The sequence below is a fragment of the Anabas testudineus genome, chromosome 8 (genome assembly GCF_900324465.2).
Source record: "Anabas testudineus chromosome 8, fAnaTes1.2, whole genome shotgun sequence".
Classification (NCBI taxonomy): domain Eukaryota; kingdom Metazoa; phylum Chordata; class Actinopteri; order Anabantiformes; family Anabantidae; genus Anabas; species Anabas testudineus.
The window spans coordinates 1,717,773-1,730,257 of record NC_046617.1 but is presented as its reverse complement, the minus strand read 5'-3'; the positions used below and the strand labels follow the sequence as shown (position 1 = coordinate 1,730,257).

Genomic DNA, 12,485 nt, shown 5'->3' with positions numbered 1-12,485 from the left:
ACAGCCCATTCCAAAAAAGGTTGGGATGCTGTATAAGATCTAAATAAAACTGAATGAAATGAAATCATACTTTATTTAGAATAGAACATAACTTTTATATGGTCAGAGTCTCTCAGAAGTAAAGAGGGACAAAGGTTCATCAATCTGTCAATTGCTCAGCTGTTGCTAAAACCTGTAATTTAGTATCATAATGATGGTTTAAAATGTATAAAATATTTCACTCCCACTACTTTGATAGTATCAAAGCTTTGACTTTACTATGATTATTTTCTCTATTTACTCTTTCTTTATCTGGCTCAGACAGGAACATTTCACATTGCAACAACACCACAGGGTTTATTAAGAGTCAATTATAGTATGCAGTTTTTTATTAGAAAACAATTTATACAAGACTGACTTCCAGTCACATCTCTGTACAAAACATACTGTAAAACCATTATGTCTCATTCTGGAAACAGTCACTACATCCACCTACATATATGATTTTATTACAGAAAAATAAAAGCTTTCCATATCTGACCTTTATTTAAAAGCAACACGTGTAAAAAATACTTAAACTTGTACTTTGCTATGTAGAAGTTCTTCTGTGTAAAAGAAAATATAATCAACCATAATCACACCCTTTTGCTGTCATAAGCCATGTGAACAGGTAATTTGGGTAGTGGAGTACCAGCCCAAGGATCCTTGACCAAGGTGGATGCAAACTTCACTTTCACATTTAGATGATTAGTCTTGGTTCCAGTAGGGAGTCCCACCGTTCAGTCACCTGTGGGAGGAAAGTAAAGACATTATTGAATACATTGAGATTAAAACTAAATCATTGTAGATATTACATGAAACAGGTCTTGGTCACTTCTACTCTCCACAGCAGCCCTGAAAAATGTTTCACTCAGAGCACAACAATACTAGAAGCAATGAAAGACAAAATGTGCTGCCCTTCTTCACTTCATGCAAAAATCCCTCTTCTGGCCGACTTTGATCAAGACAGGCAGCTGTAGAAGGCTGTCAGCTACTGTTTGACAGCCTAGGCCAGCTGTGCTTTTGGAGCATCATGACAAAAGCTTTAAGTTAGGACTTGCTAATAAAGTAATAGCTAGTTGTTAATTCTTACCCAGGCACCTCTGGACACAGCATACTCCACTCTCTCTGAGCCATCTGGGTTCTGATAGACCAGGTCAAACTTCCCAGGCTCTGCAGGAGCTGAGGAAGAAGCAGAAAGTTAAGAATAACCACATGAGTAACTCATCGGAAAATCTTGTACAATGTAAATTAAACCTACAAATTAACCTCTTCTAAAAAAGCTATGATGCTGTAGGAACTCCATGAGAGAGATTTAAGTCTTAGCCTGTTATAATAATAACACTGTGCATCAATGGTCAGTCTTTTAGTCTACTTTTTTCTGTGCACAGTTTTATAAAGAAAACCAAAAATACTCAAATAGGCAAAAAAAAAACAAAAACAAAAAAAAAAAAAAACAAACGTTAAAACATTATAAAATAAGATTAACAGTATATGTGTCAGTGATTAACTGATTCCTACCTTGAGAGACATGAAATAATTCCAGCTCAATCTGTTTGGTAGTTGGGTCAAAGCTCAGAATCTTTCCCTCCTAAAACACACAGCAACATGGTTAGAGTGGTGATTCCATTATGTGTGATGAGTACAGACTTCTTAACATGATTTCTCCTTTCCAACAAAAAGCAATGATTACACACACCTTATATTCTGATACTTCTGGCGTATAGTTCTCAGTTAGCTCCAGCAGCTGTGAACAAACACAGGAACTGTGTTAGGCAATTAAGCAGTAAGCTCACAGTTAGACATAAAAGTTACTATTTTCACAAAACATTGTGCACTAAATTAATTAACACTGCTGTTTTCTCTTTACTGGTGGCAGATCTGTGAGTATGAAGACACTTTATGATCATGGTTCATTATTGCTATTGCTATTGCTGCATCTGATCTGGTCAGAATCATGTATTGCTGGAAGGCAGTGGCTGTAGGCTTACAAATGATAGAAAGCTTACCTTGAATGCAATCTTCTGACCCACTTGTGGAGGGGCAGCTAGCAGAGGCATAGAGCTGTAGTCTTGTTTGGGGGTACTTTCTGCTCCATTCTACAGACATATACAGACACAGGAGGAATTATTAAGTTGTAGCTTTCTTATGCAACCCTGCAATCACACATTTGTTGTTAAAACTTTGTAACTTTGTGTAGAATTCATTACAGAGCTGCTGTATTAAACTGCATTAGATTGTACAGTGGTACCTAATTAAATGACCAGTGTTTATGTGTGTATTCACATGTACGTCTATAGGTGCAGACAGACCTGGAAGACCACTGATGTGTTGGTCAGTGAATCAGTCTGGTAGGACGGTTCCTTGGCTTCACTATTGCTGAACTTGAAGCTGCCACTGTGTCCTCTGTTGACTCCTGTACCTCTTCCCCTTTCCCTCTCTCCAGGACCTGTCATGCCTAATATTCCCCCTGCAGGAGCTTCTCCCAGACCACTGAGTACTCACTTCAGATCCTGGCTGCTCTTTTTGGGGTTGGTTGACCGGTTCAATCTCATCTTCCCTGTCTAAATTACAAGGCTCCATGACTTTTTCTTCACGAGGCATGACTGTGCTGGCAGCCTGTTTCTGTGAGCGGTTTGTTGACTGCAGGACTGAAGGAACCTCCAAAGATTTAGGGCTGTGTTTTGTTCTACCTTTGACAGACGGGGAAGTTAAAGGTTTGTTTTTTAACGTGCTACTAGAATCTGAGGAAGACACAGTCTGTGTTGTTGCTTGTGTTGCTGTGGGTTTCTTAGTGCTTTTAACATGATGTTCTACACTAGTTTGGATTTTTTTGGTAGGTGCAGCTGGTTTGGGCATGTCAGCATTTCCCTCTGTCTTCTTCTTCCTCTTCTTTTTCTTCTTCTTCTTTTTCTCCTCCTCCTCCGAGTGCTTTCCTTGAGACTCCCTCTCATCAGCTGAAGCCTGCTCAGCACCCTGCTCCAGGATCTCTCTTTTCCCTCTCTTTTTTTTCTTGTATTCCACTCTCACTCCATCTTCTCCTGCATCATCCTTGTCTGTGGGTCTCTGTCGCTTTCTGCAGTTTTTCCTTGATGCATCTGGACTGCTGATGTGCCCGTTCACCTGCGTCAGACACTGTACCTTCACCCTGGCAAACAGAAACACACTTTCAACAATGTACACTGGCAAGAAAAAGTTTAGAAACATGTACACACATATATATTCTTTGTTTGGTTGATTTTCTTCAATCAAATGGTCATAAAAGCACCAGACAATACATAAAAATGAACAAGATTTCATTTTTAAGCATATTTGAACGCAAATTATCAAGTGGCATGACCAAACAATATGCAAAGAAATTGTAATTTATTTTAAATGAACGTTATGTTGTTTTTGGTACTATGATGATCAGGGTACAAGAGGTCAGCTTAGCTAGAAGGAGTGTGCAGAGATCATACACCCTGGTTCAGCTGGAGTCTATGGTCCCAAAAGCATCTGCTTTTCCTAGCAATAAAAGGACAGACATGCCAGCCAAGTATACTAACAGCAACGTCTGACAGTCTAATAAGCAGTCCAAGAGGGCGCACCTGACACTGTCGTTGTCCCTCACCACATAGATGCTCTCGGTGTGCGGCAGGTAGCAGTCCTCTACGAACAGGCTCAGGATGGTGCCGCGGCTGAACTCGAACTTCTCTCTGATGACGCTCTCCAGGTCCGCCACCACGCGACACGCGTTCAGGTCCACGAGCAGCCAGCACATGCGGCTGTCAACGACAGCGGGCGGCGGGTAGTCGAAGAGCAAGCGCACGCGGATGGTGCCGCTGTTGCCATTGTTACAGAAGGCAGCCATGACAGTGTCAGCCCCGCGCCGAGCTTCACGTGAACCCTGCACACAGCGCTCAAGTTCCGCCGGCTTCCGGTTGGATAGTACACAATAAGAGTGTGATTGCTGCTCTTCAGCACACATCTCAAGGTTGTGAGACCATCCTAATATTTACTGTACTGCAAACTCATCTCAATAAAACTTTTATTAAACCTCTATAAATCTATTAGTTACAACTTTTATGAAAGCACATATTCTCCAGAGAATATCTTACAACTGCTAAAATATGAATTTACTACAGTGCCACAAGGTGAGATCAGGAGTCAGGAGAAATAACGATGGTCTTTCTACATTATAGGAATATTACACTGTGTCTTTCTACATATACAGACAAGATGTTTAAGCATGCATGCACTGCCCATGTGATTGCCTAACGCTGCCCTTCGACTAATATTTAATAATTGTGACTTAAAGAATTAATTTTAGAAAGAATGTCACCTCCTTTAGTGATGAGTGATCTCGCTTGTTGAGCTTGTGCAACAACATCAAGTTTCCATCCAACATGTTGGACAATCAGTTTTGAACTACTCTTGTGTCTGTTCCTTTTTGTTGTTTTAAAAAATGTAATGTGATTTTATTTCCAGTGCTTTGTGTGTATTTATTTAGGATGTGCTTTGTGATTGAGTATCACTGCTGACTGTAAAATGATTAGCTTAAATCAATCATTCAGTCAGTTAGTCAATCAATCAATTAATCAATCCTACGGCTTGTGGGTGTATTGAAAAAAACACTCAATTATATTTGATTAGGCTACTCAGCTAGAAACGTAAAACAATTAATGACCATAATCAGAGATAACAAATCTATTATTCAAACATTTTAAAACGTTGAATATTTGCGCTTTTATTTTGAAAGTTAACAGAGCAGTCAACTCAACCACACTGCCCTCTGTTTGGGTGGAGGTAGAACCTCGTTCCTTTATTTAAAAAAATAATCTTAGCACAATTTGCTCAGTAATAACTTTAAATAATCTTACTGTTCCTTCCTCAAGGTTCATTTGAATTAGTTCGTTTTTCCACTCTGATCTGTACAGTTACTTTTTCCTCGGCTAATTTTAAAGCAGAAACAGGAAGTAAACACGAGGCCTGTCAGCTGACTCCGGGGAGCGGTCATGTGATTTCTTGTAGCAACAAAGCAAAGCGCTGGAGGCGCAGTGTTCGACTCGCGCTTCCACTATGGCCACGAGAGGAGCAGTCTCCAGTCTGCTGCTTTTATTTATCACCATTGTCTGTAAAGGTAGGACTGATGGTCTGTGTGTAGCACCGCTAGCACTGCTTAAAATGTACCGTGACGGGGTTCGTAGAACTTCACGCCTTGATTCAGCTGATTTCGAAACTAAAACTAAACTGGTGCTTTACACTGATTTGTTACTTTAGTATAATCATGTCTGTAACAGTGTAACTGAAGACCAAGTGAAACCATGTAACTGAATCATGCGCAGGTCTCTCCAGTCCCCTGCAAGGCAAAGAAGCCTGGAACTATGTGGAAGTGAGAGATGGGGCCCACATGTTCTGGTGGCTGTATTATGCTGACAGCCAGTCTGCAGGATACCAGGACCTGCCTCTGGTCATGTGGCTGCAGGTAGGACACGATCGGGTCCACTGATTCCTACAACACATGCAGTGCATGGTTTTCAAAGTGTGTTGTATGGGTCTTTCACAGTGTGTTCTTCCTGTTCAGATTGTGTTAGTTCTGTGTCTGCTTGTGTTCATGTCATAGTTTCATGTGCTCTAAAATGCTACTCAATGCAGTTAAGCATCAAGATCAGGCGGGGATGGTTAATGTACAGTGGTGGAAAAAGTACTCAGCTGATTTAATTAGATAAAAGTATTAATAGCACTGATTAAATATTGTATGTTCATACATGAGTCTAATAGTAATAATTCAAATTACTTACTTATTACTGGGCAGGTTTCAGACTGAATTTCAGACTGGAGATCAATAAAGTCTTGTCTAGTAACTAGTAACTAAGTTACTAGGTTATCAAATACAGTAAATGTTGTGGAGTAAAACTAACAGATTTACCCCTCAGTTGTAGTGAAGTAGAAGTATGAGGTAGCAGAAATAATCAAGTAATGTAGAAGTACTTTAAAACTGTACTTAAGTACAGTGGTTAAGTAAATGTACTTAGGAATGCAGGTTTGTGCTTAAATCTGACATTTTGCTGCCTCAGTTTGGCCACTCGTCTTTAAAACCAATAGAATCACATTAGCAAATGAAGCACATTTTACTGTTCTTCAAGTTTATTTGCATATCACGGTGGCTGATTCACAGATAGAATCATAGCAACCAAAGTGCAGCTTACAGCCACAGTCTCTGTGACTGCATCATCCTGTGGCTACAGTCGTAATCACAGCAGCAGCCAGGTAAAAACCCAAAACACAGAGGGAAGATAACCAGCATTTTCTCAGTCTCCGATCATTCCAAATGTATTGTAAAGCATGTCAAAAGTAGTTAACTTAGGTTTTAATGGTAAACTTAAGAAATAAAAAGATTAAACAGTAAAAATGTAACAACAGAGACATTGGACCTGACTCAGGAGTGGTAATACAGGTCACATGAACGTTATATGACGCATAGAATGAGAGGTGGGGTGTTAAAAAGATATTTCAGTGCTTCCAGCTTTAAATTTCCACTGAAATGTGATTAAGAGTCACAGTTAAGAGGAACTGTGGAAGTAAACATAACCTCTAGAATATAATTTGTTTGGCAGAAATGCAAAAAAAATCCCCTAATCACAGCAGAAGAGGTGGCGTTATATTGTAAACGGGGTAAAGCTTTTGGAAGTCCCCTCCCAGTCCTCTGACTTTGGTGGGTAGATTTCTGCTGAATGTGCATGACCTTTAAGCCCTCAGCTGATATTGCATGAGAAAGTGCTACAGTGATGAGTATAGCCATATGAGCATGGCATTACTCTGTGAAACTGAGTCCACTTCTGCATCCACAAATGCATCAAAACACTTTTTGCACAAGGAGGAAGCCGTACATCAACTCTGTGCAGAAACTCTGCTAATCTCTCTGGGCCTGAGTTCTCTAGAATTCATGAACCTGAGCTCATGTGAGATGGACAGAAAGACAGCGATAATGTGTTCTGTGGTCAGACGAGGCCATGTCTCAACTTTTTCTGAAAAACCGGAGGTGCATCAGTGCATCACGGCATGGGTGACCCGCGCATATGTAAAGGCACCACCAATGTGGAGATATACGCTGCCATCAAGGCAACGCCTTTTCCCAGGGATTCAGTGGATATTTATACCAGGCCTTATGTGTGCTTCAGTGTCCTGCCTTTGGGGTTTGTATTTCCTGCTTTTCAGTGTAGAGTGGGCTGGTAAAACCTTTACATACAACTGTAGAAGTATTGTTGCATTAAATAACATATCTCTCTAACTGTCTGCCCATGATGAGCAATTTTTTCATTTATTTATTTTTGTATAAAATGTAAATGTGTTTCTAGGGTGGACCAGGAGGATCAGGAACTGGCTTTGGGAACTTTGAGGAGATTGGACCTCTGAACAGAGACTTGAAACCCAGAAAGACACACTGGGTAAGACTGTGGTATTTGAGCTTTTAAAGGCATTGCATGTATTTAACTGTGACAAAAATAAAGTGTTAAAATGACGGAAATGCAGATTAACATGCTGATACCTTTGCGCGCATGCTGGTTCCTGTAGGTTCAGGCTGCCAGTGTGTTGTTTGTGGACAACCCTGTTGGAACTGGCTTTAGCTACACCGACAGGCCAGATGTCTACGCTACCGATGTGGCCACGGTGGCCTCAGACATGCTGGTGCTGCTCAAACACTTCTTTACAGAAAGGGCTGAGTTCCAGGTATGTCAACTGGAGAGAGTGTACATCTGGTATACACATGGGTGTTCTCATTTACTGTAAACGCTAATGTTACATTTGACGGTTCTTTGATTCTCTGCAGAGCATCCCCTTTCACATCTTCTCTGAGTCATATGGAGGGAAGATGGCAGCTGCTATCTCCTTGGAACTCACCAAGGTGAGTAAGATTATTTTTTTCAGGCTGACAGCAGAGCAGGTATGACCTTGAAGTCCCCATGAGCTCACTGGTATTGTCATAGAACTATTTCAGTTGCGTGTGAACAGAATGATTTTGTTTTGTTTTATTTTGTGCCAGCAAAGTGGCTACAAGATGAAGGGTTCAAACCCACTGATCGTGTGTCGTCTGTATGTTCCAGTTCCAGTGTCCTTGTGGGTTTCTCCAGATACCTGGTTTCCACTCACAATCAAAAGACATAAACAAAGTTAATTGGTGACTCTAGATTGCCTGTACATTTAAATATGTGTGTGAATGGTTGTCTGTCTCTGCATTTGTGGCTCAGTTGCTAAGATTCCAGCACCCCCACGACCCTTTACAGAATAAATTGTTATAAGGAGAGATGGGTGGATAATTAAATACAATAAAAGTTGGTCACTGTATATACTGTAAAAAGGTCAATTGGAACGTTCGTTAAAAGTTCCAGTGAGCTGAAAGTTGGAGGCAACAGCTGCACTGAGGGCTTTGAAATTTCTGCTAATTAATTGGCAGAATTTAGAACCATCACTAGGTCATTTCATTTTCATTGAGATAAACTAATCAGCACCCTGTGCTTGAACTTTCTGCATGCATTTGATTTTAAATGACCTCATGTCTTTTTTCTAGCACCTTCCTAATGGTAATGGACATTTGTCAGTTTCCAATTGAAATGAAAAAGTATTACAACATGTTTAATTAGTGTCTCTCCTTCATTTGTCCAGGCCATAGCTCAGGGGACAGTGAAGTGTAACTTTGCTGGGGTGGCACTTGGAGACTCATGGATTTCCCCACTGGGTCAGTACCACTCTTTCTCCATTTACTTCAATCTCTGTGCATCATCACTACTAAACAAAGAAAATAATGTCAAACACTTGGAATGGTACTATATATTATCAGCAATATACACTGCCTATCCAAAAAAAGAAGAGGAAGAAGAAGACACATCCTGTGGTTGTTGAAAAGATGTTAATCTGTTTCAGAAAGGTCAAATTATTGGCATGAATCAAGCAAAGAAAACATCTGAGGAGATTGATGAAACTTCTAAAAAAAAAAAAAAAAAAAAAAAAAAGGAACTATCTAACGCATTATTAAAAACTAGAAGGGTAGTGAGGAACCATCATCTTCAAGGAAGAAATGATGGTGATCGGTGATCACTTAAACATTTGGTGAAATCAAATTGTAGAAAAACAACTGTAGAATTAACGGCTATGATTAATAGTGAAGCTAAGCAATCATTCAGCAATGTGCCGAAAGAATGAGGTGAGCTGACTACCTGAATATACTGAATGACCAGATTATTCCATCAATTGATTTTCTTCCTCCATGATGTCATGATGACAATGCCAGGATTCATCAGGCTCAAATTGTGAAAGAGTGCATTAGGGAGCATGACACATCATTTTCACACAGAGTCCAGACCTTGCAGTGGTCCCACTCTCCGATCATCAATACAAGATCTTGGTGAAAAATTAATGCAACTCTGAAGTATCATGACAGATAAAAGTTACTACAGATCTCTATAGTCTTCAAAGCAGTCTCTTAAGATTCATTCAACAACAAGTGCTTGCCCTTAGCAAATGAAAGTGCTACATTTTTAAAAAACATTTAGTGAATTATTTTGGTCTTTGCACATATCAGGGGCTAATTCTTAAATTAGACCAGTGACAACAGGGTTTGTCTTTAACGTTTCAGTAAAGTAACGCTCACTGCAAGACTTGTGCTTCATCCACAGACTCTGTCATGACATGGGGACCGTACCTCTACACTACAGTAAGTAACAAACAATAGGTGAAAGCTGAGGTGTTTAAAATGTTTGCTTGGTTTCTTGAGATTTCATCTAACTGTGGTCTCTTTGCTGTGTAGTCCCTGCTGGATGACAACGGACTGGTGGGCGTCAACGCTGCAGCAGAGGCCGTGATGCATGCCATTCATCAAGAGCAGTTTCAGAAAGCCACTGAGCTGTGGTCTGTGACTGAGAGTGTAGTGGAGCAGGTTGGTATATGTGGGATTCACAGCTTACTTTGCCATACACAGTGAGCTACTGTATTTATAGCATTTATCAAAAACACAAAGGGATTGTACAGCTGCAAACACAACCCAGCATTTATTTAAAACCAGAATGTTTTAAAAACAAACTTTTATTACAAAAAGGTAATTTATTTGCCACGCCCAAGTTAAAGAAAGACTCTCCTCATGTGAAGTTTAGACATAACCCAGTGCAGTAGATTTACCTGTGTTTTGGGTTTCTTGTCAGAACACCAATGGAGTGAACTTCTACAACATCCTCACCCAGGAAGAAGATGAGAAGGTGCTCTCTTCAGCAGGAGAGAACTACATTGGTAAGATGTTTGTCCCATGATTCCATCTGGTCAGGAAACAAAGCTCAAGAATGGCTCTAAATCTGAAAAATGCCCTTTTATATTTAGATACACACTCATTTCTGTTCTGTTTTTTCCACAAGCTCTGCAGACACGTCGCCACATTGGTCGCCTCCATGGCCAATCCCTGAGTGAGCTGATGAATGGACCAATCAGGAAGAAACTGGGCATCATCCCTCAGAATGTGACCTGGGGAGGTACCTTATCTAAGCAATGGACTTACAGATGTCATCTTTTGCCATTTGCCATACATCATAATCTCCAATCTCTCTTTCCCTCCTCCACCATTTACTATGTCCTCTCTCTGGTCTTTGCTGTGTGTCCAGGCCAGGCTGAGGAGGTGTTCAGCTACATGGCAGGAGACTTCATGAAGCCAGTTGTGGACATAGTGGACCAGCTGCTGACCGCTGGAGTCAATGTCACTGTCTACAATGGACAGTTGGACCTCATAGTGGACACCATGGGTAACATATTAAAGGCTAATCATTTTGTCTGTGTTCATGTGGGTCTGCATCATCTCCATTTGCCGTCATGTTTTCTTTTGAGTATGTGGAGTATGCGTCTGCAGTGTTTGTGTGATGATAAGCCGAAACTATGAACAGGCATTTCCTTGCATTCAGATCTGGCAACAGCAGCAGCAGTAGTGGGCCAAGAATCACTGGCTCCTCGGTGTAAACCGTCCAGATGTTACATTTCCATTTGTCGCTGCCATGATTCTTTCTTCACAGGTCAGGAACGGTGGGTCAAGCGGCTGAAGTGGGAGGGGCTACCTGGATTTAATAAACTGATATGGACCCCACTATATGACCCCAGCTCTCCAGGCATTACTGGGGCTTTCTATAAGATGTATAAGAACTTTGCTTTCTATTGGATCCTCAAAGCTGGTCACATGGTAAGACAGTGGCTGCAGCCATGTAGTTTATTGAACACAGATATAACGAGCACTATATTTCAGACAGAAATGTTTTTATTGTCAACAAAAAGAGACTAAAACTAACATTGAACTGGGTCTACTCATCAAGCTTGCTGAATCCAGAACCTGGATTAGCTCATTCCTATATTAACAGTTGTAACTGGTAGTCACATCAACTACTCTGTTACTCTGAGCCTCTGTTAATGTGAACCCTTGGAATCCCACTGTCATTGTCATTTTAATAGAGAGACCAAAAACCCATGGCAATATGAAATGCAATTGATTTAGCTTTAATTGCCACTTCAGGAATAATTTCTCAATTGCAGAATGCATTTTCAAATTCCATGACCAAATCGCATACTGAATTACCAGTTGACGAATGATTTGCCATTTGAATTAAGTCCATCTTGCCAGGTTTTGTATGTGACATACAGTATGTTTACAAAGTTAATAACTAAAATGCCCAGACCTTTATTATATGCGGTTATATATCTTACCACTTCACAACAAGAACTGAAGTAACATTTTCAACATTAACATTTCTTTTTTATCTTGACAGATTCCCTCAGACCAGGGGCCTATGGCCTTGCAGATGATGAAGATGATCACTCAGCAGGTCTGAACCCTCCACTTGGATGTCAGCTTGAATGGCTCTGACAATCACACTGATCATATAACCTCCTTTTTTTTAAAGAATTCCCTTTCTGCTAAATGACTTGTGTAAATTTCAGCACCTATGCCAATAAAGACACTCATTTGTTTTTAAATACTCTCTACTTCTATGCCTCAATATTAATCATTACAAATGTGTCCCACATGTGAACCACAAGGGGGCACAATCTAGTGTCATCTTGTGCCAAAAAGAGAAGGAAAGCAGACACACTGGTCCACGAGACCAGGTAGAAAGCTTAGAATCGGGTTCAAGATGTTTTACATTAAGTCATTTGGCAGACACTTTTATCCAAAGCGACTTACAAGCAAAGGGCAGGGGAACCCCTAAAGGACCCCTACTGGAGGTAGGCCACAGCTAGGATTTGAACCTCAGTCTTACACATGGTGGTGGCGAGCTTACCTCAATACTATGCAGCCAGCCAGTTTTATCATGGTGTTGATGGGAAGAGAAATGGAGTAGAGGTTATTCTGAAAGGAGTTTGTCAGGACTGTTCCACAAGTGAAAAGAGTATTAGGTGATGACTGAAGCTGGAAATGAAAGGTGTGATGTTCGATGTTGTAATTGGTTGTTATCTGGAGGGTA

The 12,485-nt window shown here is 40.5% G+C and overlaps 2 protein-coding genes across 2 annotated transcripts; one reads left to right on the top strand and one right to left on the bottom strand.

The window, feature by feature from the left end:
* Positions 1-378: 378 nt before the first annotated feature.
* coil (coilin p80) lies at positions 379-3,916 on the bottom strand. The gene is given in 8 exon segments (XM_026362713.1): positions 379-766; positions 1,112-1,200; positions 1,540-1,609; positions 1,718-1,765; positions 2,028-2,117; positions 2,331-2,468; positions 2,470-3,166; positions 3,606-3,916. Coding segments are annotated over 8 exon segments (1,443 nt in total). The 5' UTR covers positions 3,869-3,916; the 3' UTR covers positions 379-718.
* A 1,082-nt stretch (positions 3,917-4,998) lies between these two features.
* scpep1 (serine carboxypeptidase 1) lies at positions 4,999-12,006 on the top strand. Its single transcript, XM_026361327.1, has 13 exons — positions 4,999-5,137; positions 5,343-5,482; positions 7,356-7,445; positions 7,573-7,728; positions 7,829-7,903; positions 8,662-8,734; positions 9,672-9,709; positions 9,803-9,931; positions 10,194-10,278; positions 10,401-10,514; positions 10,644-10,781; positions 11,046-11,209; positions 11,790-12,006. The coding sequence occupies exons 1-13, from the start codon at positions 5,077-5,079 to the stop codon at positions 11,850-11,852; spliced, it is 1,326 nt and encodes a 441-aa protein (XP_026217112.1). The 5' UTR covers positions 4,999-5,076; the 3' UTR covers positions 11,853-12,006.
* Positions 12,007-12,485: the final 479 nt, after the last annotated feature.

Coding starts and splice junctions, on each gene's coding strand:
- scpep1 (XM_026361327.1), top strand. CDS start 5,077: ATGGCCACGAGAGGAGCAGTCTCCAGTCTGCTGCTTTTATTTATCACC. Junction 8,735..9,671: donor CTCATGGATTTCCCCACTGG/GTCAGTACCACT, acceptor CTTCATCCACAG/ACTCTGTCATGACATGGGGA. Junction 10,782..11,045: donor CCTCATAGTGGACACCATGG/GTAACATATTAA, acceptor CTTTCTTCACAG/GTCAGGAACGGTGGGTCAAG.